Source organism: Pithys albifrons, chromosome 13 (genome assembly GCF_047495875.1).
Source record: "Pithys albifrons albifrons isolate INPA30051 chromosome 13, PitAlb_v1, whole genome shotgun sequence".
NCBI lineage: Eukaryota > Metazoa > Chordata > Aves > Passeriformes > Thamnophilidae > Pithys > Pithys albifrons.
The window spans coordinates 15,468,248-15,495,733 of record NC_092470.1 but is presented as its reverse complement, the minus strand read 5'-3'; the positions used below and the strand labels follow the sequence as shown (position 1 = coordinate 15,495,733).

Below are 27,486 nucleotides of genomic sequence, written 5' to 3'. Positions count from 1 at the left end.
GCCAGTCCCAGGATCATCCATAGGCTAGAAGGGACCCAGGCAGATGTCACAAAGCTCTCCAACACCCCTACCAATCCCTCAACTTCCCACCTTTAACACCCAAGCAATACCTGTGCCAAAGCATCAAGCATCCTCCCTGTCTCCCACCTGGGGCTGCTGTGGGTGACAGGCCACAGGCTTGACAAACACACACACTTATGTGCACCAAGTAGCTTTGATTTGTCACTGCACATCGGGGAGTACCAGGGATAATTGGCAACCTCATTACATGAGGTTTAACTACTCTCCAGAAACGACAAACTATAATCATCATGTTGGTGCTTGAAATGAATTGTTTGGAACATTACAATCACCAAGGCCCCTGTTTCTGGTTGGAGCACCCTACAGAGACATGTTTTCAATTTGCAGTAAAGATGAGGAACATAGAAAGCAAAGTAATAAATCAGAGTGAGGTTTACAGCCCAGTCCACCTAGGACAGTGTGGTGACAAAAAGGCAAAATGTAGCATTGAGCCAAAATACAACTTTCTACTACCAATGTCAGCAGCAAGCCTCAGTTCTGAACAGAAAACAAAAGGTAAAATCACAAAAGGGATGAAGCACATAGCACAGGGAGCACAAAGAAAACTCATTCTGGAAAGAGGCAGCTCCTGTAGAAGAGAAATGGAGTAAAGCAAGAGGTGCTGAAGATAGCTGAGTTTAAAAGGCTGAAGTCCACGTAGCCTTGGCAAAATTGTTATCATGAAGGATATGAAGGAAAAGGATGACACCTATGTCAAAACACCTTCCTGACAAGATGCAAGGTTGTAGTAGCAGTGACATTCTCAGCGCTGGAATGCAGATCTTTCTAGTCCACCAGTCTGCCTCCAGCAACCACCTCTGCTCAACTTCAGGGGAGACATAAACCTCCCCCACCTGTGACAAAGGTCATGCCAAGGCACAGCATGTTTTCAGAGACACACTCTGCCTGACTTCAGCTGCTGCTCAGCTTTGCACATCTTCAGAAGCGCAGGCTGAGGGCCTATTTGAATTAATCAAAGGGGCTGACAACAAGGATGCTGGCTTGGAAACAGCCTGACAGCAATGCCCATACCCTCATGAAACGCAAATGAAAAGAAACTCAGAAACTGATGGGACCTGACGTGTTTTATGATCACCTGCCACCCTTTCACCTAAGTCTTGGATTTCTCAGCAAGCTTTTTAGATGTTGCTAGGAGGACAAGACTCAAATCCAAAAAGGCAGTAAAGTGTTGGTACTTGCCTAGATTTGGGCCAAAGACTCACTACTGAATGAAGGTACAGATGGAGCCCTCTCCAAATGGTTGCCACTATCACCCATTAGAGTCACAAGTTTAAACTACTCCTGTTACCCATTAATCCCACCCAATCCTACGAACTCCCACCAAGGACTACAGGCTCTCTATGGCCAAGGCCCTCCCTGCACAGCTGGGAGCTTCTGGCCCAGCACCATGTGTCTGCTCCCAGAGAGCACTTTTTGGGAAAGAAAGCCTAGATTCAGAGAAGTTCCCTCCCTAGGTATTCAGCAGATTGGTACACAGAGCAGGAAGGAACTGAACAGAAGACCAGACAGCTGTCAGCTGTACATCCCAGCCCTCTTACACTCTTGAAAATGAAGCTGAAGAGAAACCAAAATGTTTCCAAATCTAGGGAATTTGCAGTTTTGAAATGCATTTAATTCCACAGTGAGTTTTCTTTTAATTCCTTGTGAATGAGCTTCTCTCTCCAAACCTGGAGGATTCCATATCAATTTCAATCCTTTTAGGGTTTTAATCTCTCTCTAGACAGACAGGCAGAATGTAACAAATTTCTGGTTTAAATCATTGCAAAACAAAATGCATTTAGAGCAGAACATTTCAGGGGTGGTAAAGATCAAGCCAGGGAAGCATTCTGAAATCAAATGTCATCAGAACAGACCACTCAATTCAGGAGATGTGGCATTTCTGCATGAAAAAAAAGGATTTTAACAAAATATTTCCAAGCACGCCATAGAGCAGGTGGTGGGTTAGAGGCAGCGTGTTAACACCGAGAGAGAGGGCAGATATTGGACACACACAAGCAGAGGGCACAGGACAGGTGCCTTGACACAGCCGAGCATTGTCTCTGACCCCAAATAGACCAGAGGTAGGAAAGCAGAGCTGCGGCCCCCAGCAGAGCAAAGACTACCAGGGCCCATGCCTGAAGTGCTTTCCCAGACCACACAAAGAGTCCAGGGCTGGAACAACCCTGGCAGGCTGCCAGGAAAGAGCAAAGAGCAATGGCAATATTCATCCATCCTTTCCCAGCTTTTATACCTTCACTTTCCCATGCTCCCAAATGGATTTGCTTTGCTTAACTGAAATACTAGTCAGGCAAAGTAGTGCAGCATTCAGATGCCAGTTCAGTAACAGGACCAAGCTCCCAGGACTGTCCCAAAACTTTCCTACCTGAGCTGCTGTGCCCCTGTGCAGAGCTGCCATGGCAGCCCCCCACTGCCTGGGCTGCCTTTGATTGCCACTTCTCCTCGAGTTGTTCAAAGGCACTGCTTTCCTTTCAAGTTTGAAGCTCCTCTTAAGGATGCTTCTTTCCCTGGCATGAAAATACCCCACAGGAAGAGATGCCATGGCTTCTCCAAAGCTGGGCCCTCCCTCCTACTTAGACCTTGACAGAGATGTAAAAGATCGATACTGTGAGAAGGTTCCTTTTATATTAGTCCCAGATCTTTTGTGTGCTAAGGCCTAGAGAAAGCCAAGGAAGCTCAGCCAGCCCTGCATCTCACTGACTTTCAGCAGATCTTGTAGTGTCTAGAGCATCCTCCCACGCGCCAGCCGTGCTGTGTCACTGGCTGACAGCCGTGACCCAGCTTGGAGTAAGTCCCCAGCTGACACCCCCCTGCTACCTCTCCTACCATGTCCTCTCTCAGTCGCTGCAAGGGTTGGAAAAAATGTAACAAAAAGCAATAAAACTCCCTCAATAGCCAAAAAGAAGATGCAGTTCAGCCTCTAAGGATGTGCTGCTGATACAAGGGGTGTTCACACAATCTGTGCAGAGAAACAACTCCCCACACCTGCCCAAGAGATGGCAAATCCACACCAGACACAGCCTTATACAGTCGGCACATCCCTGCCCAGGACAAGGTACAGAGACAATGCTTGCTACAAATGAGTTCAGTCTTGGCCATACAAACCCCAACAAGCATCTCCACTCCCAAATCCATGAACAGGTAAATCCTCTGCTGCTGCACAGAGAACTTGTAAATGTCCCATCCCTGGAATTGTTCAAGGCCAGGTTGGATGGGGCTTGAATAATCTGGTCTAGTGAAAGGTGTCTCTGTCCCTGGCAGTAGGGTTGGAACTAGATGATCTTTAAGGTCCCTTCCAACTCATGCCATTCTATGATTCTGTTTAGCATCACAAATTCATGTAATGCCCAAGGCCCATATTAGGACAGAAGACATGAAAATGCATGCATGTATATTTTTTAACCTCTGCATACAATTAAGAATCTCTTTTATCCTAGGAAAAAGCCTAAAGAGTCTAACTTTCCTCAAAGGAAAATACATACAATCAACAAATAAATTAAGAGTATTAGGTCCCACTACACAGGAATGCACATAAATATTTCAGCTGCTAGCAAAATAATGTATATCCACAGAAAGATTCAATCATCACCTGAAACACTGCTCATCAGGAATGATGAGGTGTGTTTGCCTTCCCTTGTGGAATGTGTCTGAACATCTCCAGGCAGGCATTTTTAGCAAGCCACCTCTTGACTACATTCCAACTGCAACAATAGTGGCAAGGGACTTGAAAGGAGATGTCAGCTACCAACACCATGTCATATGTGACAGCCTCAAAGGAATAACTAAAAAGGTCATTCCTTGTCTTATTTGATGTGGTATAAATTATATTTCAAGTCCATCTATTCCAGAGACTCCTGGAATACCAACTGATCTGAAATGCGGTTACCTGCAATGAGAGGGCTAACGTGGAAGACTGTGGTGTCTCCTGATGTAATCAATACTTGAAGCATATGGATATGGTAGCTTAATTTCTCTACTTCAATGAGCAACAGATGCTCAATGAACCCCCCATGGCCTCTCTGTGTGCAAGATGCTCAGTACCATCCTCAAGCTGAACTGCTGCCCCTCCATGCAGCAAGGATATGTCATACTTTCCTTTCCCTGTATGAAAACCTGCAAAAATTTCCAGAGCTCACTTCAAAAGCTCAATAGCCAGAAGCAGACACTCCAGTGTGTACACAACAAAAGCCACAGAATTATCCAGATGGACATACCCAGAGAAAAGGCCATTCCTCAAAATAGAGAAAATCCTTGCAACAATGATGAAAAGATGAAAGAATTCATTTTACTGACAAAGTTCCAAGCAATTTACCCCTTTACCTTTCGAGTTTTCTCATCAAGTCAAAATTTCACGTCTTTGACCTTTCCTTAACGAACAACCACATCAACTATTCAAGGCATTTTTCTGTTTAGAAGATACCCTTTCCCTCCAAAACCTCTTTTCCTTTCCCACCTGTACCTCATTCCACTCCCAGTTAAGGCAACTGCATAGGGAATAAGTGATTTTGTCCTCATTTACCTAAATGCATACGGCAGTAATGAAACCTGCTCTGCCACAGCGACAGGGAGTAGGAAGCAGCCACCAGTGCTACAGAACCACCCTCTCAGATGAAGGATTTTCTACTGCAGCCTACAGAAAGGAGTTCTGCCCACACTCTCACACAACATGCTGGACCCTTACCTGACTTTAATTAGCGTCAGCTTCATTTCCATCACTGCAGGACATGATGTGGGGTTTTCTCTCTAATTTGCTACAAGTGATGCTCTGCCCTGCTATATTGCTGCTATTCTGGGTTGATTTCTACCTTTTCCCCATGCCAGTTTAAGAGCTTTGGTTATGCCCAACACTGATTGCTTTGTATCTGGTATTGCACAAAGCTGCAGCTCAGATGCTGGGAGCTCCCAATGTCTTTTAACTGCCCTTGCTGTCTCACCCTCTGTTTTGGGAGGCAGAGGAGAGCAGGGCAGTGAACTGAAGAGAAGTTTACAAATTGCTCTGGCAACTGTGTTCCCCTTCATTTTTTTTAATCAACTCTACAGGGCTATCAAGCATTCCAGAAGCTTTGTATTACAAAAAAACCCAAACCCAACAAACAAAAAACCAAACCCAAAACACTTTCAAGTGGAACAAAGTTTCTCTTTGAATTTTAGGGATAGAGGTAGATAGCCCAAATCAGAGACCAATTATAGATCCATCTAGCTGTTAACCTGTTGCTGATCCTAACAGGAAACAGGACAAGAGCCAGTGCCTCACCTCTCAGCTGCTGAAAGCAGGTCGTGCTGCTCTCCCCATCCAGCGGGTGCCGCAGGACCCCGTTGCTTGGCTTGGATCTCTCGTATTCCCGTTCGGGAAGCATGGCCTGCTCGCTCTCCCCAGTGTGCTCCGGCCGCGGGGGCAGTGACTGCGGGAACCCGAACATCGGCAGGGACGAGAAGAAGAGTAAGGCACCACACAGCAGGAAGCCTCCCCACCACGCACCGATCCACCGAGGGTCATCCGGGGTTATGTCCAGCTTACCTGCAAGGGACCACACGGGTCAGTGGCTTGGCCATAGTAAGGGGAAGACAAAGGCTGGAAGACAGTTGTTTGGGAATTTGTTGGCTGCTGAGGGACATGAGGCACAGGGTGAGGGTCTGCAGTGCACCCCACACCTGTACTGTGTTAGCCACCAGTGCAAAATGACCTCCAAGTCCAAGAGATCCTTAGGACAAGCTCCCATCACCTTTTCTATCTGGATAGTACATCGAGCTCCTGCAACACCCTGTAATTAGAGCTTTTCTCCTGCGTCTTGGCTCTGCCAGCTCTAGGAAGCTCCATATACCAGTCAGTGCATCCTGTGCTTACACTGATGTTTTGGACATCCTTGTCCCAGCATGTCACCACCCATGCAAACACAGCTGATACACCTACTGATCTGCACACAGAAGCAGCAGCACAGACAAGGACACTGCATCTTCATCCCTGTTTACCCTTTTTCCCCAGGAAGTCAATGCTCTCCCCGCTTTGAATTCACAGCCATTCTCAGCAGAAGACAGATGGGTATTTGGGCTTTTGGGGAGCCTGTGACTGTGCAGAGGGTGAAACAATCCTAAGTATTGGAAAAGAAACTCACCCACTGTTATCAAATGGGCTCAGAAATGCAGAGAAATAATCAGAAATTAAAGAAAAGCAAAGTAAAAGGCAAGAGAATTGTGCAGACCATCACTCAGCAGAGATAAGGCAAAAGAAGGGTCTGGAGTCAGTTTAAGGCAATAAAAATAAACAGCAAGACACGAAAAACTGTGTTCCTAACAGTTGCCTCACTGCCACAGCCACAAGGGTGCCCAGCACTGGAGCTAACTCCTAGGGGAGACCCAGGTCTGCGTGACTGGAATAACAAGCTCCTCTGTTCATGATGTCTGTCTGGTTACTGCCACTCTGAAAAATCTGTCTCAAGTGAGGCAATCAAGTTGTCTCTCAAGCAGAGACAGAAGGAAACTCTTTTCTCCTTAGGGAAAATAACACATAGCTCTCAAATACAGATAAAGTTTGAAAAATAGTATTATGGAGGGACTGGATTTCTGCTACTATTTCCTCCTGCCTGAAGTGCATTTTTTTTTCAGGATCTTGGGAACACAGCTCTGTGAAGAGCCAGGTAAATCAAGGCCTTTTTCATATATTCTTCCTAAAAGAGCTCCTGCAAGGGGGCAGTGCAGCAGCATCCCACACCTGCCCAAAACAGGAAGCAGCACAAGGCTCAGAACCCCAGAGCTTGTTCTCCTCGTGCCACCTTGAGCTCCAAGGCAGAGCCAGCTGCAAACATGGAAACTCCCATACAGAATTAGACAGCAGCCATGTGTGCCCCAGACTTTGCATGACAGCGATGGACCATGGCCAAAACCAGCTGAACCTGCATCTGGAAAGCACTACAACCTCCCTGCAGGTGGCTGAGCCACAGCCCCTCTGTGTTTTCAGTGATAAACACTCCACCATTCTCCTCTGTGGCTCCACATTTGTCTGGGGCTTTCTGAGCTCTAAATACGGAGTGACATCTTATGTTAAAAATGACCAAAAGACATCAAATTAACTTTTTAGCTAGGCCAGCATCTTGCCTCTGACAATAATCAGCTGCAGCTGCCCAGAAAGTCCACAAGAATAAAGTCAGCATATACCTGATATTATTCTTGTGATTTGTGGCTTGGGGGCTTTCTAAGCTAGATTTTGTCATGTTCATTTTTTCTTCTATAAACTTGTCCCATTGGTTTTGAATCCATTAGTAAATTTTTAACACTTCATGGTGAGGAGTTCCACAACTTCACCTACTGGGAGATGAAATATTTTCTTCTGTACATTAATATTTTAGTGCAAATTATGCTTCATGGTCAAATATCTAACAGGGTTCAAACAAGCTTCTCTCCGTACAGAATCAAACAAGGCTTTAGTAAAGCCAGAGAATGAAAAAGGGCCAAATGGTGTTTGAACAAAATTGCAACCCAAAGTCTCAGCCATCAAAAGACGATACTTCTTTTTAATTTGATATTTTTTAGATTTCTTCAGCTGCCATGTGTATGTGAGAAAAGCACTTTTTTCCAGATTTGCACAATTCTGTTCTGAGTCCTGAAAGGTTGAAGTCCATCCAAACGCATCACAGAGCTGAAATGCACCCTCAAAGGGAACAACACCCCTGCAAGAAGTGTCTGTAGGATCCAGTGGAGCTGTGGAGAAAGCATCTGAATTATTGAGGGAAAAGAAAAGCAGCAGGTTTGCAGCCAGAAGGCTGAGGGAACAGTGAACTGCCTGTTACATACTGCCCTCTCATGGCAAAGAAGACATAGTGCAGGTGCAAGTAAAAGAATTTGCAGATTTTTGTCTTAATGAACAAAAAGACAATTGGCAAACAATATGCTTTAACCCAAGTGCAGTCAAGGTGAGCACTAATTAGCACAGATTTAGTTCTGGACACAGCTCCCCTGGCATGACTATGTGCATGGGTAGCTGTTTGCCTTGCCACAGTGATATTTCAAGGTGTCCTCTAAGAGCTGGGATGAAGTTCATCTCACAGTGGAAAAGCCCATGGAAGAAAGCAGTTTTAAATGACTACAAATCTGTTTACCAGAACAGAGGTGAAAACTTTTGACTCTCAGTCATAAAACCTCTCTAAAGGTGATACTCATACATACAAGAGGCACTCAAGATGGAATGACAGGCAGTTTCCTGCTTGTGAGCATGAATATTTTTATCCTGCCAGTATAACCTTAGTGCATTTCATTTGAAGCCAAACCCATTTCTCCTTACTTGTGTCAATGAAGACAGCATCCACATAGATTTTGGTACAGAAGGAGCCCAAGATAAATCCACAGGCTGGTCCAAATACCAGCATCGTAAACAGGATCCCTACAAGGAGAGAGAAAAGAGAAAATTAGTACCAGGTTCTGGTTACTGCAGGTTGTTTTGGTTACCTCCTGCATGATGCTATTACACTCCTGATGCCAAATAGATAGGGATATGTCTCTGTTGAATGCTTCAGGCAAAAGAGCACCCTAAATGTGTTTTGCTTTTCCATATCTCCTCAGGAAAAAGAACAGATGGAGGTGTGATAATGCTGAAGGATTTTTATTGAGCTGAGAAGACATTGTGGACATAATGTTTTGTGCTGGTCGGCTGGCTGCTCTAAAAGATATCTTACTCAAAAGCATGAGATAAAGCAGATCTGCCTTCTCCCTATAGGGAAATCTTTGCCACCTCCAGCTAAATTCCTGGTAGGTAGAATTTTCAGAATTTAGGGACAGCAAATCTATGAAATGAGCATTGTCACAGCCTGCCAGATAAAAGTCCCTTTACAGAAGGAGCACTTCTCCACATCATACCCACATGGCAAATAATCCCCAAGGTCTGTGGCTCTTCCAGCCTCTCACAACTGTTCAGTCCCCTTGCAAAACCTGCATGAAATTACCAGTGTAATGCCAGAAGAAGAGCTATTGTGACTAAATTAGTTATTTGTTTCAATACAGTACTTAGAACCATTTATTCTCACTTCCATTTTGGCCTTGAAACAGGAAAATTACAGGCGCACTGCCAGCTCTCAATTATCCAGGGCAGAAAGGCAGGGGGACACAAGGATAATCCAGAAGAAGAATCAGCAAAAATAACCCTAAACATTTGTAAATTAGACAATAAGAATGTATTTGATACCTTCACATTTGGGATAACAACATCATTTAGGAAAAACAACAGAAAGTCCCCAAGGACCCTTGTATATGGCTTTCTGAAGGAAGCAGGGACAAGTCTGAGCAGTGCAGAGCAGAGCAAAAATCTGCTTGTTCTGCTTGCTCTGAGGCAAGGCAGTGCTGATAGATCTGTGTGCCTGGAGAGGGGGACAGCTCTTTGGGACCCTCATCAGCGATGTGCCAGCCTGTGCTGGCACCAGTCTTAGTGTCACTGCACTTCAGAAATGGCCCATAAAGGAGCTTATTTGCATCTGGGTGCTTTGCTCACCCACGTTCAGGATACATCCCACATCCCTCTCCATATCTCTCCGGGGGTGCTGGCTGGCATCTCGGCACATTCATAATGCACTTCATTGCAGCTATCTCAGCCAGCACGTTCCTTATCAGGAAACTTTGAATCCCCAGGTTCTCTCTTTATGCATTTCTCAGGAACTGGAGAAATTATCAGAGCTGCAAAATATTCCCAGGAGACCAACAGCCTTACACAAGGCAAACTGCACCTGCTGGTGACCGTTTAGCCAAGCAGAATAAGATGACATGTTGAGAAACAACTGCACCTTCATTTTTAAAATGCAGGTTGCAAACTAATTCCTCCAGGTTGCTGGCACTGGGACCTGGCTGAATCAATTAGTAACTAGGTACAAAGCAGCAGTGCCTCCAGCCAGCTGCTTACACAGAAACCCAGCATGTTAATGCCTACGTGGCACTCGCCTACAGCAGGATGAGGAAACAAAGGTATTGGGAGGAAAAATTGACAGGTTGTATGAGCCACAGTAAGGAGTCACTGCTGTCAGGGCAACAGGAGGAGCTGCCATCCCCTGCCCTGTCTCAGCCAAGCTCAAAGCTGCAGCAATGGCACTGCAAGGCAGCTGTGCTGCCAGCTTAAATTAGTCCCCAGGGTCTCTGCCCATGATGTTCATGTCACTAGTGAACCAGTCAACTCCCCTCCTGCAGTCACCTTGTCCCGGGATGTTGGGTTTCTGCTCCATGATCCAGCAGTAAAGTGGGGAATTAGTGCTCCTCGAGCAACAGAGCTGCCTAGGAAGCTTGTGCCTTGCTCTCTTGGGTATTTTTAAAGCCTCATGTGGGAGATTCCAGTCCTTGGTTACCTGCAGAAGCATTTCATGGAATATGAAATGAGGGAAGAGACCGGTGGGAAGAGCAGAAAAAACAGGATTGCTTTTCCCAGCACCATTTCCCTCCTTTCCAGCCCCCAAGGCCAGCCCCAATTAGGGCTATAAGACTTCCAATAGCATTTTATAAAATATCCATGTCACATTTTTTTTTGTCACTAGATGGCATTAGCGTTTGTCATTTAGCCCACGAGTGCCATGTGGAGCTGGCTGTGTGACAGCACTACTCATCCTGGCTTCCCAGACACGATGTTGTTCCTGGGGTCCTACGGCCCCTGGGAAGACAGCAATGGCAGCAGGGCACTGTCATCACCCACGTATTTGCCACATGCACAATCAGGTTGTGCCCTTTCCCTGTCCACATGTAGGAAATCACAGGGTTTAGAATTGTTCTAAAACTGTTAAGTTTTCGGTCAGAGAGTTTAAACAGCATCTAGCAGAGATGGTCATGACTACTACTCTGATGAATAAGCCAGTAATTGAAAAGCAGGTTAATCTTTGATGGCTGAACATTAACCATGAATTTCTACATAATTATAGCCAAGCACATAAGGACACACTGGGCCCCATAACAGCTGGGGCAGTGACAGAGCCCACATCTTGGATGAAGAGCCCTTGGACTTCAGGACTCTGGACACTGCTTTGCTGTTATTTCTCTGCCCTAGAAGGTACTAGGGAAAGTCCAGGCAGACCTGAGCACCTTCTTCTTACCAGACCCAGATCTTCAGCCCAGACCTTGGTACCCAACACCCAGAGCTTCCTGAGGGTTCACATCTCCAGGGATGGCCGCCCTCCAAGGGAAGTCTGCTTCAGGCAGTAAAGCACCCTGGGCTGTGACAGGTTCCCACAGGCATCAAGGAACTGAGGGAGCTGCTGAGCCACTGCCCTGATGGGACCTGTGTGTGAGTAAAAGGACTGGGTAGCCATCAGACAGCTAATCTGGGGCAGCCACATCCCAGGAGCGGGCAGCTCTGGGCATCACAGGGCAGGTTTAGGTGAGACCTGCACTCCAGAGGCAGCAGGTATTTGTGTTCCTTCTTTTTTATTGGTTTTGTTTAGTTTTTGAAACTCATTACTTGTTGATGACTTTCTGTGTTTAACAGCTCTAGAGAACTGGGAACACACCAAAATTGTCTTGGGGCACCAATGTGTCTCGTGACACAGCTACATAGGCAGGAGGACAAGGGGCAGTTCTAGTCCTCTAGGCAACACCTTTGGATGCACCAGTGTTGGGTTAAAGAGGGATGGAGGTTTGTCCTGTGATGATCTCCAAACCACAGGCAGGGTTGTCTGACCATATATACACAGGCAAAATCAAGTACTGGAGTATCATGGAGCAAAGGATTAAGCCAAAGAACATGGAAAAAGATTATTCTTCACCAAACTGCCCCCAAGGAAAATTTTCCCCTTTTCCCAAAGCAGAAGAAAGCAGGGACCTGTGGCTGGTGATTCAGCAGCAGCAGAGAAATGCTTACAGAGGCAGATAGCTCAGGAAAAAGCAAATGTCAAGAAAGCAGTGGCCAGTGCATGTACAGGTACGAGCACATGTGACAGATGAACTCTTCCCCTCCTCACACTGTGGTATCACAATTATCACCACATCAGAAACAAGCAGTTACAAGGCTTGAGAAACAAGCTCAGCTATTAAAATACCACATTTCATATCCTGGTGCTGCCAGGAAAGCACAATTTGCTCTGCAATGTCCTCACTAGAGGGCAATGTGGGATAAAGGATCCACCAAAACACCTCTATGATCTTTTAAAAGCTATTAAATTATTATTCACCTCTAGGCTAGCTTAAAAAACCCTCATGTTAATTGTGTTTTTATTTTTTGTATAGTTTGTCCAAAAGTCAAGAAAACAACTGTCTCTATGCCCTTTTTGTCATTTTTTTTGAGACTCCAACAAAATCCTACTGTTGCAATAATAGTATTTTACACTTTAATTCACAAATCAAGCAGATTGTGGAAAAACAATGGATAGCTTAGGGTCTGTACAGAGCAGGACTATGCTCAAGGATCAACAGAGCATGTTACTGGGCACAAGAAGTAGGCTATTAGTCAATTGGGATAGTGCCTGTGGTCGAACATTTATGTAGAACTGAGGACTCGGGGGAAAATTAGGAAAGTCAGAATTAGCTTAAGACATCCTTCCTCTTTTCAGAAATTCTGCAAAATGGCAAACCACACCCATTATTGGGAAAACACCTTCCATATCACCCAAGTAGTCAGGGAATCATGAACCTGCTGCTTAGTAGAGAAGGAGGTCTTGCAAAACCTTTTTTTCCAGTCCTGGGGTTACTGCTAAGGATAAAGATGGGCTAAATTTGTGGTCAGCTTTAATACTACTTGCATAGTCTTTTCCCATGTTTCCCTCTAACTTTCAGATCAGCCAGATTTAACAGAGCCAGAGGTCACTAATGCCAGGAGCAAACAGATCAAAGACCCAATCCTGGATCCACCAGTCTTTTGGGAAACTCCCACTGATGCCAATAAAACCAGCAATCAGTATAGGTACAGCAATTTGATGGTATTTTTATTTTTAAATCTGAGAGTATCTGAGAGTATTTTTTAAATTCTTAACCAATTACGGTAATTCTTAGAAATACTCCAGAGATGTGAATTAAAAACCAAACCAACTCTGCCTTAAGACAATTGAAACATTTTATTTCAAAGCTCAGAAATACTTCCTTTCAGTTCAGGTCCTTTTAAAGGACAATTACATTCTAGTTTGAAAACAGCTAATAATCTTCAGCTTACCTGCTCTATCACCCCTTCATCAGTCTCCCTGCCTCTCAAAAGGGCAGGAAAAAAAAGGCAACAAGCCAGGCTGGACTGAGAAATCAGAAATATTTTCCTCCCCATCGTTTCAAACAGAAGAATTTGCCAAATCCTACTCTGTCTTGTCAACTAACATTTTCTAGAGGCTGAGGAAAGGATTGGGACAGAGGCAAGTATTAGATCTGACATTTTCTGATGAGATTTTATCACTAGTAAGGCCTAAGACTGGTAATGCAGTTTTCCATTAGAGCCAAGGGAAGGAGCAGCAGCAGGTACCACATCTGTGGCGAGATGGTGGCACAGAGATGCTCAGTGAGTAATGCAAAGTGCATGAGAACCAAATTGCAAAGACAGGGATAAAAGATGTCAGTATTTCAGTAATACAGAGCTGTCCCTTGGTGATCCAATTTGCTTTCCAGCAGCAACAGGATCCTGAAACATGAGCAAACCTGTGTTGTGCACCAGGTGAAACAGGTGAAGCATCAACTCAATCCCTGTAATGATTAACTGGGGACAGTAACTCCCAGGAGAAACCCTCCTGGCTGGAAATAAGGCATTGAGGGAGATGCAGCAAGGCTTGCCAGTCTCACCAAGCTGCAGTGAGGAGGCATCTCAGGTACAGTTCACCGAGGAATAAGAGCAGGTTCAGTGCACAGTCATGGGCTGAGAAAAAAAATATGTGAGCAGCTAAAGAATACCAAGTCATTTCGCTTCAAATCTCAGCGTCACCAGGGGATGAGAACATGAGAAAAGTTATTCTGGAGAGCTGCCAACATGTGCCAGGCAAAGCTGAGCTGGGTAGGTGAGACAGGAGGAAGAAAAGAAGCATCTCCCAGAGCAGCACCACTCACAGGGCTATCAGAGTAGGAACCATCAGCAGTGAATCACACAGCATTTCCAAACTATGGGCAAACCCCTGGTGTTGTAGAGGATCCTATTTTATTTAGTTATGGAGATGTCACTGGTATCTCCTGGGTTCCCTTGACCCAGGTTGCTCCTGCCTTGTCATTTGCATGAAATTTAAGAGCATAGATTATTCACTGTGCTCCTAAGGATCAGCACACCTTCAGCACAGCACATGGCCAGAGCAATACCTCTTTCCCCTGGCACCACCCCAAGGGACAGCTTTGATGGGCAAAAAGCCCATCACTTTGGAAGATGTGAGAAACCCCAATGCAAAATGGGTGTTGTCCTTGCATCAAGCAACTACATCCCTGTGGAGGATAGGGTTGGGGCAGCTAAGGATGCCTCTGTCAAAGATGTCAGCAACTGGATGGTTCAGCAACCATCACAAAACACAGGTGTACTGGGAGAGGAAGAGGACAGAGTACACATGCACATTCACACTACCATGGCCCTGGGAGTGCTGCTGTGGACACGGGACAGCATCCCATCAGGAATGTCGTCCCCAGCCCCTTGCCTGCTGCAGGAGTAAGCTCTTTCTAAAGTACAAAGGGAACTGGCTTTGCAAAGCACAAGATAATCTCAAAACCCTGCTTGTCCCACATTTCCTGCTGCGGGGAGGACCAGGCAGGCCAATGTGAAGGGATTACTGGAATATTGTAATTCATGGGCTCTGTAACCTGCCCTTAAAGAGACACCACTCTAGCACAGCCTGTGAGAACCAAAGGCGTGATGGTACAGACTGGAGATGCTGCATCCTCCTACCCACCAGGCACTGCCTCCCAAGGGTTTGAGATAAAAGCTCCCACATTCCAACCCAGTGGGCAGATTTCGTTGCCTCAGTGGGTTTTCTCTGATTTTTATCAGTTGTTGTAACCTCGAAAACGCACAGTAAGGGTAGAGGCTGTTTCCTGGCCAGATGGCTTCTTCCCCCGGCATAATCTACTGGAGTCATCTGGCACTGCCCATCCTCCCTGGCAGACAGCAGACCCATGAGCCACCCTGTGCCCATATGAGTGCAGGGAAGCCTGCATGCCCACTCAGACCCCACTGTTTAACATGCAGAGACACAGTTTTCCCATTTGACTCCTTGTCTACACAACCAGCTGCCTATCCCACCTCCTGCTCCCTTGTGATTTCTGCTCACTCACACTGCTGGGCCCAACTGTAGGAAAGGTGAACCAGTGGTGCTGGTGTGAGTCAAGTTGTTCCGCTTCCTCAGTGCAACCACTGAAGTAAAGGGAACGTTCAGACAATCTGGACAGATGTTTCCAAGTGCCTGCAGCTGTCGATTAATGAGAAGCAACTTTGGGGTGATTCACTTTAATGTTCAGTCTTTGTTCTGACAGGGATCAAAGCAGTTCCAGCCCTGTGTTGGTATGAGATGAGGTGGGGAGGAGAGAAGAGGCTGGGGAGGTTCATCCCATCTGTACAGTAGCACACATATTATTTATTAGTTTTGTCTTTAGGAGCCCAAAACCCTCAGACATCTCATTAGGGATACTCAAGTGATGCCAAAGACAGGGAAGGATTTCCTGGTGCTCCCAGGGTAGTGAGAGGCTGAATTTCCTGCTCAGCCATCACCTCCCTAGGGACCATTCACTTCATCTTATTACTTTTCCAGCTTTCAACGAAAGCCAGTCCCTCCCTAAGAAGTGCTGCAAGATGTACAAACATTATGCAGCGCTTTAGTAATCAGGGACACAAAATGCATTAGAATAAACTGAGCTCTTCTTATTCATTCCACCATAACAGCTCAGCCTGCATCTGTGTGTGCAATACAACACCTGGAGAAAGATCTGACAGTGCTGTCCCAAGACATTGTATTTCTCACTGGCAGACCTGCAGCTGCTTTTGGCCAGCTCCAGCAAGCAGCAAGCCTGCAAAGCAGAAGTGTTGGATTGAATCGTATTTCTCCCATTTCCCTAGGACCACTTTTCATGGGAGAGACATAAAGGGATTTGATAGCCCTGCCTTCAGTCAGTGAAAGAAATTATTACAGAGTTTGAAATCAGGCATGCTTGGACATCTCCTGTCAGTTTCTTCCCCTCTTCTCTGATCAGACATTTCCATCAAGATACCAAATCACTTTCTGCACCTTGTAAAATCAGCTCTTGTTTCATGAAGATTTGGGTTTTTAATGCCATCTACTCACCACTGTATGGAAATACTGCAGAATTACTTATTTACCCCTGTGTTTAATAAGATTTAATGACTGATTCTAAAGCCGATTGGGGGATTTAATTTACTTATCAAGAGGCAATTAAAAAAAACATGCCCATGCAACAGACATAACAAACTTCTAAAGTGATTCTTCTAGGCTACAGAGAGAGCCCATGGCACTATCCTTTCTCCCGCCTGCTGGAAAAGACTATTTCACCACTTTACAGAACAGTTCTTTGTTTTGGCCTGTATTAAGAATTCAGCTGTTATTCCCCAAAGAGGTTGCTAGGACTTGAAAGCACCTTACACAGAGGTTTCTCCCCAGACTATCAGTGTCCCTTTAAATATTGATTTCAATATGAACCCAGGATTTCTCCAAGGAAATGTCTGCTGACTTTGAGATGAAATCTGATTCCTACAAGCAGGTGTTTTGCCTGGTCAACCACCCTATATTTTTCAAATATTACCAAGCTTTAAGTTTGTTTTATCAGCAAATCCATGTCCCCAGCAGTATCAAGGCTACATTGGAAAGGATCAATGTTATACCAACACCTGACAGTCCCAGGGGATCCTGATGCACACACAGAATGTCTGTGGAAAGGCACAACAAGCAATTGGACTTCTGCATTCTGAGCACAAGCTCAGTGTGCACCCCTGAACTTTCCATAATGACTAGGTACACTTGTAGCAGCTCAAAACCACACCCATTAGCTGGCTTGTGCCTCATTCTGATGAAAACAGAAATAAGGAAAACTCAAGCAGAAAACCAAACCAAACCAACCAACCAATCCCAAATAACCAAACCCCCAGCCCACAAACCTATTTCTATTGGCCTTTAGGTGCCTGCTTTATTCAGCTGCTGAAATAGGATCACTGAAAAGATGGCACAGAAACAAATCATGCAATGACAAAAGTTCCACAATCCTCAAAATTACATTTGCAAGCACAAGAAAAATTACAGCAGCCGATTTGTGAGCTCTGCAAGGTAAACTGTGGGGATGCACTCACTACAGAAGTCATAGGATTACTTTGATCCCACCAGTTAAAATGGGAGCAAACTGTTTCCCACTCCAATTTTCCTCTGTAGCATCACAACACCCTTCAAGGCAGTGGAGGGACCGCTTGCTTCATTTCTCTCCTGATGGGAAGCTGGAGAAGAAATTTGCTTATGCTAATCAATCCCTGGCACCAGTCACAGGAGAGCTAATCCACTGGCAATCTCCATCAGTCTCTGCATATTTAACTAAAGCAGTGAACACTCACGGAGGATTATGAACGCAGTGGCATTGTTGTAGCAGTGTTTTCCTACTTAAGCTGCAATCACTCTGATGCCCTGTCTCCTAATATTTACATACACTCTACATACAAACAGCTTGCAGGATCACATCAGTGCATGCAAACATCCTGGTCAGACACTCCTTACAAAAACACATGCACCATGTGGTGATTTAATAGATCTCCCTGCACCCAATGCTGTCTCCATCACCCTCTGCCAAAATGCTCATCTTCATGGTGATTTCTAAAAAGCCGCATCCTTGAAGATATACATATTGCTTAATGCTCACAAAATAGGTCTCTTTCTCCAAAGCATTTACAGGTAGTTTGGACATGCTTTGCAAAAGATTAAAGACTCAGGCTGGGTTAGTAGAATTCTTGAGAAAAAAGCTCAATAATTCATTTTTTGTCACTTTCTGCAGAAAACAAACAAACAAAGAAATAAAAATCTGCCCAAATGCATGTCCTGCTTAGTTAGGTGCACTGCAAAAAACTGATGCTGAGAGATCTTTGAAATGTAAGGACAAGGCACTTGCTCCACCTACCCTGCTGGCTCACATTCCTGTCCCTGAGATTTGCTTGTTAACACCTCAGAAGAAGCCAACTCAGTTTAAGAACCGGGTAAAAGCACGTACCTAACTATAGCAAGCAAATTCAGGGCAGGCTATGCACAGCCTGATGCAAGATCCCACACCTTCAACATACGGTGCAAATACACCAGCCATAGCTGTGGGCTTGGACCAGCAATTTCCACCTTTCAAGCAATTTTTCTCCATGCTAATTGCCTTGGGCAGCAGCCACCAAAGAGACTTTGCAAGAAAAAACCCACATGCTCCAACACCAAGTGCAATTTTTTGCAGGGCTGAAGTCGCATGCCTTCGAGCTGTGCTCATCTCCTCCCAGCTGCTAAACACAAACACCTGTTTCATCAAATCCACGATGCTGCTGTAGCTACATGCAGGCAGATTTCCTTGTGTTCTTTCCCAGGAATTGTGCCAACTGTGGTTTGTATGGAAACATACTTTCAGGGCACTTTTCCTTCTGTCCAGGATTACAGCTCTCTTCTGCCAACTGATGTCCCATTTAACACTGGGTAATTTTGATCCTACAGAGGAGTATATGGGTACGTTAAGGTTCTGCACAAAATTCTGTTTGGGCACCTCCTGCCCTCCCAAAAGCCATCAGCAGAACTTTCACTTTTAGCAAGAGCAGTTTTCACATATTTTGTGATGTCTTTTCAAATCTCCCGTTGCCTGGCTGCTGCTCAGGTAGAGACTATGCTGCAATGGTGGAGGATGACTCACAGGCAACTAGCACTGGGTAAACCCATCCTAAGTTTCTGAAGCAAGGAGAGTCCTGGGAATCACCTCCTGACGTCAGGCAAGCTGCTGGGAAGCCAGCGCTGATAACAGTTATCTGTACCAACCATTTAGGAAAGTGCTGGGCTTTCTTCTGCACTTGGATTTAATCTACTCTGGTAAGGGCTGAGCCATCAGGAAGGAAAGGAAATTAAAAACAAAACTTGTGTTGCTCCACTTCCTCACATTGCAAACACCATCAGAAAAATGCATTTGCTCTTGACAATAGTCATGCTTTGCCCTGACCCAAATCTCACTGAGGTTTATGGGAACTCTTTCACTGACCTTAACTGGCTTTGGGTCAAATCTACCGTTTGCTTCTTACAGCAGATGGCCACGCATTTAGGGTGCTGTCCTGGGACCTGCCAGACTTTTACAAGTGAGCAGCCATGGGTTCCCATTGGCCTCTTGCACCTCCTTCCCACCCATCTCCCTTCAAGTTTGCCCACTGGAGGGGCTGCTCAGCAGGGATCTGCAGGGATCGCTGCGGAAAATATAGAGTTGGGGCTCCAGCTATGCTCTTCTTCATGGCAGTGTTACTTCTCAACAGATTCTAAGCAAACTTCTCAGCAAGAGAATTTTGGGAAGACTTAATACATATACTATTTATGGGTGGGACAGCACTATGTTCCCACAAAACTTCCAGGGCAGGCAGTGGGGGTGGCCCACTCTGACAACCACAACCAAGTATCCCCTTCATTCACCCCATGCAGGGAAGTGTGAGGGATGCCAGATGCCAGTCTGTTCTGGGGGGTGGGGAGACTGGCTGGATGCAGGATAATCCCCCAGTCTAAGATTACTTCCAATATAATTGTTAGCAGTCAGTTGCACTATAAGCACAAACGCTGGAGGCTGGATCCAGAGGACTATGTTCCTGAGAGTATTATTCAGCATTTCATCCCTAGTGCACAGCCTTCCCTCCACTTGCCAAAACTACAGGCCACGGGTATGTTTTCCTGAGGTTTCTTTCAAAGTCAGAAGCCGTGGGGAGCTGCCAGCCTCTTCAGTGCTGCTTTCATAAGAATATTTTCCCTTGTGCCAAGGAGGACCCTGTCCCTGAAGAGTCTCTTTCTGCCCAGGGGAGAGAACAGCTGCTGTTATCATTATGGGCTTGTCTCCCTTAATTAAGCATCTACAACCACAGCTGAAAGATGAAACAAAGCTCTTTTCCAGCCCTCTCAGAGAGGGGTAGGATAGAGGTTCTGGGAGACGACAGCGATTCTGCCCAGTGGACCTGGAATTACCTTTTAAGTTGGGAAATGAATTAAAAGAACCTGAATATTCCATTTAAAATTAATCACGTCAGAAGGGCCCAGTTAAGGGTGTTTAATGGGAGGTTGCCTCTGCCTTAGGGAAGCAACCCTAGTTGGACAAGTGGCATAAATATAGGAAGGTTCATGATGGTCTCTTGTTATTGAGACAGGTTGCCCAAAATTGTTCCTATTACTCCTCCTCAGTGACCTTTCATGAGCTCAGGTGGCTCTGCCCAGTCACTCTCCTGGAGCTAATGGCTTTAATGACAAATACTCAATTTTCACTTTGTTCAGAGATGTCTACCTCTGAATTTGTTACTTTTGATGGGCTTTATGTTTTCAAGAGGGTGGAGATGCAGGTTTGTTCTGCATTTTCTGTTGGTTGGTTTGGTTTAAAAAATTAAATTTAATTTTAAAATTAATACAAGTCCCTTAACTCCCAGATCTTTGGCTTCAAGCTGCTTATCTTTATAAGCATCCCTTCATCCTGATTAGACAAAAAAGAGGCTGCAACTAACAAAGTAACTGCAAATATCTCTGAATAATATTTCTAAGAGTCACTCACTGGCTCCTGCCCATCTCCAGTGTGGCTCCATTAATTCACGGAGACTCTCATTTCCCTGACTGTTTATTACCCACTTCCAGCAAGCACCTTCTGGAAGACATTAACCCCTTAAGACTGTATGGGCAACTGCTCAGAAAATGAAACCAGTTTCAGATAACAAGCTATTCTGGCTGGACCTCAGTTGGATTCAGAGGTTTATTTGTTAGCACCCATATGTGGCCAGTCCTGCAGCTGAACTGCCAGTGCTGGCATTTCCAAGCCCTACTCTGCAAAGCAGTCCAATTTAAGATACTCATACTTTTAAAATAATCCAGCTGAAAGAACTGCTACAGAGAGGAATCCTACAAAGTCTGTGACAGGAGGCTGGAAACAGCAATTTCCAAACCAGCAAACAGAGCTGTCTCTTTTATCATCATTTCACAAGGTTTATCTTTATTGCAAAGTCCTGGTAAGTGGAATTGGTCAGAAAGCTTTTGATGGACCAGTGTGCCACTGGAAAAGTTCAGCAGATGAAGACAGAAGGGTTTAGGAGACTATGGCTGCTTATACATATTTCAGTTTGGGGGAGGAGTTAAAAAAAGGAGAGTGTAGAAATTTCTCCTCAGAATTTCAAGATTGAACACATAGTTATTTTGGGGGTTGAAAAAACCTTGTCACTTTTATGTGATAAATTTTCATATTGCATGATTACAGCCATATACAAAAGGAAGAGTTAAAAACCCTGATCTCTCAGACACATTGTTTTGAAAATACTCTGTGTGGAAAACTTCAAAAATTTGCCCCACTTTCTTCCACTCAGAGGAACCAAGACCCATTCTATGAAAAGCCAAGCCGCCGCATCCCGTCCCACTCCAGTGCTGCCAAGCCCTGCGGGACTGCGCTTGGCTGGCCCCCACAAACTGCCACATGTTTCAGCTGGTGTGGCTTTGGACGATGATCTACTTTCATTATTTTTGGCAGAGTTCGTCGCATTCTTTTGGACTGTAATTACATTTTCCAGGGCAGGCTTTCTGCCAGAGCTCAAAACGATGACCAACAGGCCCTTTTTAACCACCTGCTATGATTCTAGCCTTGATTAGTTATTAATGTGCTGTTCAAACCCATTGCAAGAACCACCCTTTCTGGTTATGTTACCAGGCTGGCTTCAGGGAGAGGGAGGCTTGAAAGAAGAATAGGGAAATACCATAAGCAACAGAGATAGACACCTGGAAGGTCTGAAAGAATGGAGATTTTGTAAAATGGCACGTTTTTGTAAGCCAGGACCTGTCTTGTCCCCACTGTTCCCACACCGAGCAGCTTTGATACGATACGAGCAACTCAATGCTAATGGTATCTAAAACCAGAAATAAAACTTCTTTTAAAAATCTTGTTGTGCTCTAGTTGTCTCTGGGAAAAGAGACGCTTTAAAGCATTTGGTTCCTGCAGGTGTATGGCTACCTTCTGACTGCCTCCTCCCAATAAACTCTGGCTTCATGGGCTCATTTATATCTGATAGAGAGCAGGCATCTTAAAACACACTAAATTCTTATGACTGGCATGAATATGGGTCATGGTGGTCATGGCAAGCAGCAATAGCTCTGTGCTAGCTCCAAAGTAGCAACAGCCTGGCCACAAATGTTCTCTGTATTTATAGGTATTGTTCATCTTTTATTATGTGGTACCACAGAGAGATCTCAAAGCGCAGTCAGAAGTTCATCCATGGGTTGGTAGGATGTAGCAAGCTTACCCTGGAAGGAGAATAGGTCTTTCAGTCCAAAGAAAACCTCTCATTTCCTTCACCCTTTAATTTCTATCCTCTAATTTTTACCATCTCAAAATTTCTAAAAAAGAAATGATGGTTCAGTGGAAGAGGGGGATCAAGCCTTGCATGAAGACAACTCACACTCTCTCCTGCTGAAGGTAATTAAGAGGCTCCTGTCACTGCATATCACACATTTGAGGTATTTTCTTCATTAAACCACAGGTAACGGAGAACTGAGGCATTGAGAGGCTAATGGATGTGACCCAGGATATTCCCAGGATTTTAGGGAATGAGCATTCTCATCCTATACCTCTTTTCACTAGAACTGCTATCCAGAAATGCCCACATTCCACCTTAAATACTTTACAGTGTGCTCTGAAAGATCCAATCTCATAGTTTGTGCAGTCACCCATTTAATTTCATGTCCTTCTCCTTTTAATAATCAAGTCTTAATTTTATCTTCAGTTATGAACCCCAGAAACAAGTCAAGGGCTTGGCACACATCACAGGCACAAAGGACACAGACACCTGGCACCTTCACAAAGCAGCAGTCCTGAAGAGAGTAATCACAAGCACACTCAACAGGAATTTCTATTCTCTACATGTACTAAATTTTATAGAAAACATGGCTGACAACATTGCTGATGTCCTGTACAGAAGTTAAAACCCAGCAAAAATAAACTCTTATCCTGATTTAGTGCCACTCAAATGGCAGATTTCTTTATAGACTTGGTCATGAGTATATATTGTCCATTGTTTATCAATCTCCCTGATAACTCTTTCACTCCTTCAAAGCCTTCAGGATTTCTCCAGCCGGGTTTTCCATGGCATCGTCCCATACTCTCAGGCTGCAGCTGCAGGCTGCCAGGGCTGCAGACCTCAATAAAGCCACCCACAGGATCTTGATAAAAATTAATGTGATACTCTGCCATATGTCACTAAATCTGCATCCTGCAGGGGATAATGAAAATCACAAACTTAGTGTTGTGGTAAAGCATCACCAATGAAATGGCCACCTCGAGGGAACATTCCACCTTTGCTTTCACTCTGCTCATTTTCCAAAGGTTTTTATTAAGAAAGCTACACTATGTTTATAAGGATCCGAAGTGGACACATAGAAGGCACTCGGTATTTATTGTGATAATTTCTGCTTTGCAAAGCAGGCATATGTCTGCCAGCAAACTGTGCTCTGCTTCTGCCACTGTAACCTGAACCTTGGGGAGGAGGAGGAGAGGACTTGGTTTTTCACATTATGCTGGTTTTTCTACTTTTCTATTGAAGCTGCAATTCTAAAAGCATTAAAAGTTAACACTTCTCATTTCTTTTTTCCTTTACCTTGTCCAATCCATGATTTAATCAGGTTAGCCCTCCACAGAAATAAACATCTACCCACAGCACAGAGTTTCCTTAGTGCAGATGGAGTCACCAGAAGGAATAGACACCACTTGCAGCTTTAGAGGCTTAGGTTGCTCTCTGGAAAGTTTGGCAAAGCAGCTCAGTAAAAATATTTTTCCATCCCTGTGAAAATACTTCCTTTAGTCCAATGTCGAGACAACTCATCAGCCCTTGTGATTTGTTTTGCCAAAAGAAACATACCCAAATGCTTCACTGAAATTACTGAAACGTTATGTGTGGATACAGGGGAAAAGCAGCTACCTAAAGTTTATGTCCTCTCATTATTGCATTATGTAAAAAAATCTTCTGCCTCCATCCAAATGACATAACACTGACAATCTCTGGCTGAATATTTGGATAAATTTGATTTGAAATACCTCAATTTGAACAAATTGACCTTACAGAAAACTGCCACAGTGAGAAGCATCCAGCAGACAACCCAGACATCTCCCTGCAAGCTTCACTGTGAAAAATTCATGTGACTTATTTTCCCAGTGGAAAGGTGGGGGGATCACAAAGGAGGTCTGTGATCTGCAAGTGACCCTTATGAACTACCTTAAAAATGGAGGTTGTAGCAGAAAGTTTGAATCATTGCATCACTGTGTTTTAATCATTGCATGTGTTTAAAGGAAATTACCTGAGCATTGAAATCATAGCGAGTGTTCATCTCCAGTGCACTAACTGAAGCCTTCAGGCAAATTATTACACCCTTCCACCTAGGAAAGTTTTCCTTGACACTGAATGACCATTAACCACATAATACTAATAGGGAATAGTAGACATTCGGAATGATAATTTAGGTATGTGTTACAAAGGACAGTTTGGAAATATGCAATTTTCACAGTCCAAACAGACAAGAGTCCATCATGACTTCAGGAAAGTGTATCACTGCTCAGCAATATCATGGCAAAACTCTTGGGTCACATCTACCTTATCACCCTGGTCAATGTAGGACTGCTCTTCCCGGCTTTTGCGAGGGCATAATTTTCAGAAGTTCACATGCAGAACTTTACTATGCAGAACTGAGCATTCATGCTCATTGTTAATACCAAACTAGTGAACAAGTGGAGAAAATGAAGATAGAAAAATGTACTTGATATTGCCTGTGAAAAACACTATTCCTTTCAATACCAGGTGCTGTAATACAAAAAAAGGTGCTCTGTCTCATCCCAGATTTCATGTGACTATTCTTGAACTGGAACCAAGCCAAGGGTTCCTGAACTTCTCCCCAACTCATATGCTGGCTCAGGATCTGAATTTTACAGCTCAGGAAGCAAACTGTAAAAGAAAAAAAAAGTAGCAGGAGCAGTCAGAAAAATCACATTTGTTACTCATTAAAAATCTACCTCTTTCACTAATGAGTGCTTCTCTCTCCACACATCGGTTCTCAGACACATCTACATAAGAGGCTTGACTGAGCTTAACTCTCTGGAATATGTGTCACGCCAGACCCAAATCACAGCGCTGTGATGTCACGGCCAGCAGCAGCTCAATTCCCAAGACTTGCTTTTTTTGTACCAAAATAGCAGTTAAGCCTGAACAGGAAGTTCTGAAATATTCATAACGATGGAATTAGAGGTAACACTTAATCCTCATTACTCACTATTGGTATTTAGGCAGCATACTGTCTGGCTCGTGAATAATCCAGAGGCAGAAGGCAAAAGAAGTTAATATATGTGAACAGGGCACTGTCATTTCTGAAAAATGCCTCTGTGCTGCCTGTTGGTCCCATGTAATCTTTGTGGGCAGAGGGAATGCAAATTCCTCTCCCTTCACTTGTCATTTTAAGAAAAATTAGAGCTGGCATGAATAAAGAAAAGAGGAGACAGTTCCATATTCTGCTTCTAGCTACCTGGAGCCGTATTTATAGCGTGCAGATCGCACTGAAACTTCCTTTCCCATTTAGGAGCAGTTTAGTGGGAGGCTGTCTATGCCTACACCACCATGTCTGCCCAGCAGCAGGAACAAATGTTGCTGTAAGGCTTGAGCCCCAGACAAATATTCCCTTTCAAGTGCAGCCGTGAATGTCTTTTACTTCTCGCTATTCCTTTTGCTGGTAGTCAGGGCAGGCCAGCTGGATGAGCGGACGGTGCAAAGACATCCTACTTTGTTTGAGTCAAGAGAAACCAGATTAGCAAAGACCTGTTTCTATGCTCATAGTCACCTGGCTCGCTTTGGTTTAGGGATGAAATCAGAGGAGCAACTCTGCCTCCTGGGTTCAAGGGTCAGCATCTCCTAAATACAAACTAGAGGAATAAACTGCAGTTGACACAGTAGGGACTAGAAAGGTGACATCTCTGTGGCCTTGGTTGAGTAACAACATTCATTTCAGGGACTTGCACATTCCACAACCCTTGATCTCAGGTTATTTAAAAAAACCCCAAAAAACAGAAGTCAAAGTATGGCCTTTCTTCTTTTTGAAGTCAGAAGAAAACAGACCAAAATACCTACTTCATGATACAAGCCAAGCTTTTTAGGGTCTCCCTGACAATCACCAAACATTTCACACACCTTGTGTTGGGTACCATACTACTGTTGTTTTTGGTTGTACTTCTTCGCTTTACTTCTACAAGGACATGAGAGCAGCACCCAAGCTCAGCCAGCAAGCACCACGGTTTTGAGCAAAAACTTCAAGTTTGCTGACAAGGGCTTTAGCTGGCCAGGCTGGGGCGTGCTCAGAGGCTCTGTACCAATAAAAATGGCCTAAAAAATGGACTGTCAACTAGTAAAGCCCTTCAAAGCATTGCAGGGAAAGAATTTTTCCATCTTATTCCCAGGAGGATAAAGATTCATGTTTCCGTGCTGTAATTGTAAATGAGAACATGTTGGGTACCACCACATACTTCACAAGTTCTGCAAGTCATCTCAGTGATGGGGTGACAAGGGCACAAGTTCAGCATATTGCCACCACAGACAGGGCTGTGACAAAATTCTGACTACAGCAGTCACTCCAGCTGGCTTCCAGCCTGCCGACACTTGTATCCCTGCACTTGCAGCCTGCAAAGGGTCAGAGAACTCATCTCCAAAGCAAGCTAAGTGATAAAAGTAAAACCTGACTTTCAGCTTCTGAGTCCTGGCATGCATCAGGCAACTTTAAAAGCAGTTCACCTCCCTGTCACATTGCAGAGCAGCCTCTGTCCTAAAATGACAGGTGGTGTGGGTCAGTGCTCAGGTATTTCCATCTGGTTGTGAAATGCTCTACAGATGTGGGAGGGCAGGCAACGTGACAGCCCTCTGGTTTGTGCAGAGCACGCTGCAGGATAGCAGAGAAAAAAGAAAAGAAGATTCACTCATCAGCATGCAGGAGTGTCAAACTGTTGTCAGAGCCTGTCCTTCCCACCACTGGATTCTGCTCTATGGAGACAGAGATGTGTAAGCACAGAATAAAGCAGGATTTTCACCTCTGACATTAAAAAAAAAGGCAAAAAACCTCAGATCAAAGAGCCTGCTGCTTACTCACAGCTCATCTGTGCTGTCCCTGTCATGTGGGCGGCACAAGTTGACTGCAGATTGCTAACAGTAGTGTCCACTGCCATCTTTAAAATTTCCAACTGATTAATTAATGCTGCCTGGGTACAGACTGTAATGTTAATTAAGCTAAAGGGGACTTTTTGAAAGCAATACTGATGAGTGCT

General features: G+C 44.6%; 1 protein-coding gene across 1 annotated transcript in view; it reads right to left on the bottom strand.

The window, feature by feature from the left end:
* The window catches only part of SLCO3A1 (solute carrier organic anion transporter family member 3A1), a 135,436-nt gene that overhangs the window by 26,870 nt on the left and 81,080 nt on the right, over positions 1-27,486 (bottom strand). The window contains exons 3-4 of the mRNA XM_071568446.1: positions 8,354-8,452; positions 5,333-5,596 (exon numbers count right to left, since the gene is read on the bottom strand). Coding sequence (XP_071424547.1) covers positions 5,333-5,596; positions 8,354-8,452 — 363 coding nt within the window. The remainder of the gene's footprint in view (positions 1-5,332; positions 5,597-8,353; positions 8,453-27,486) is intronic.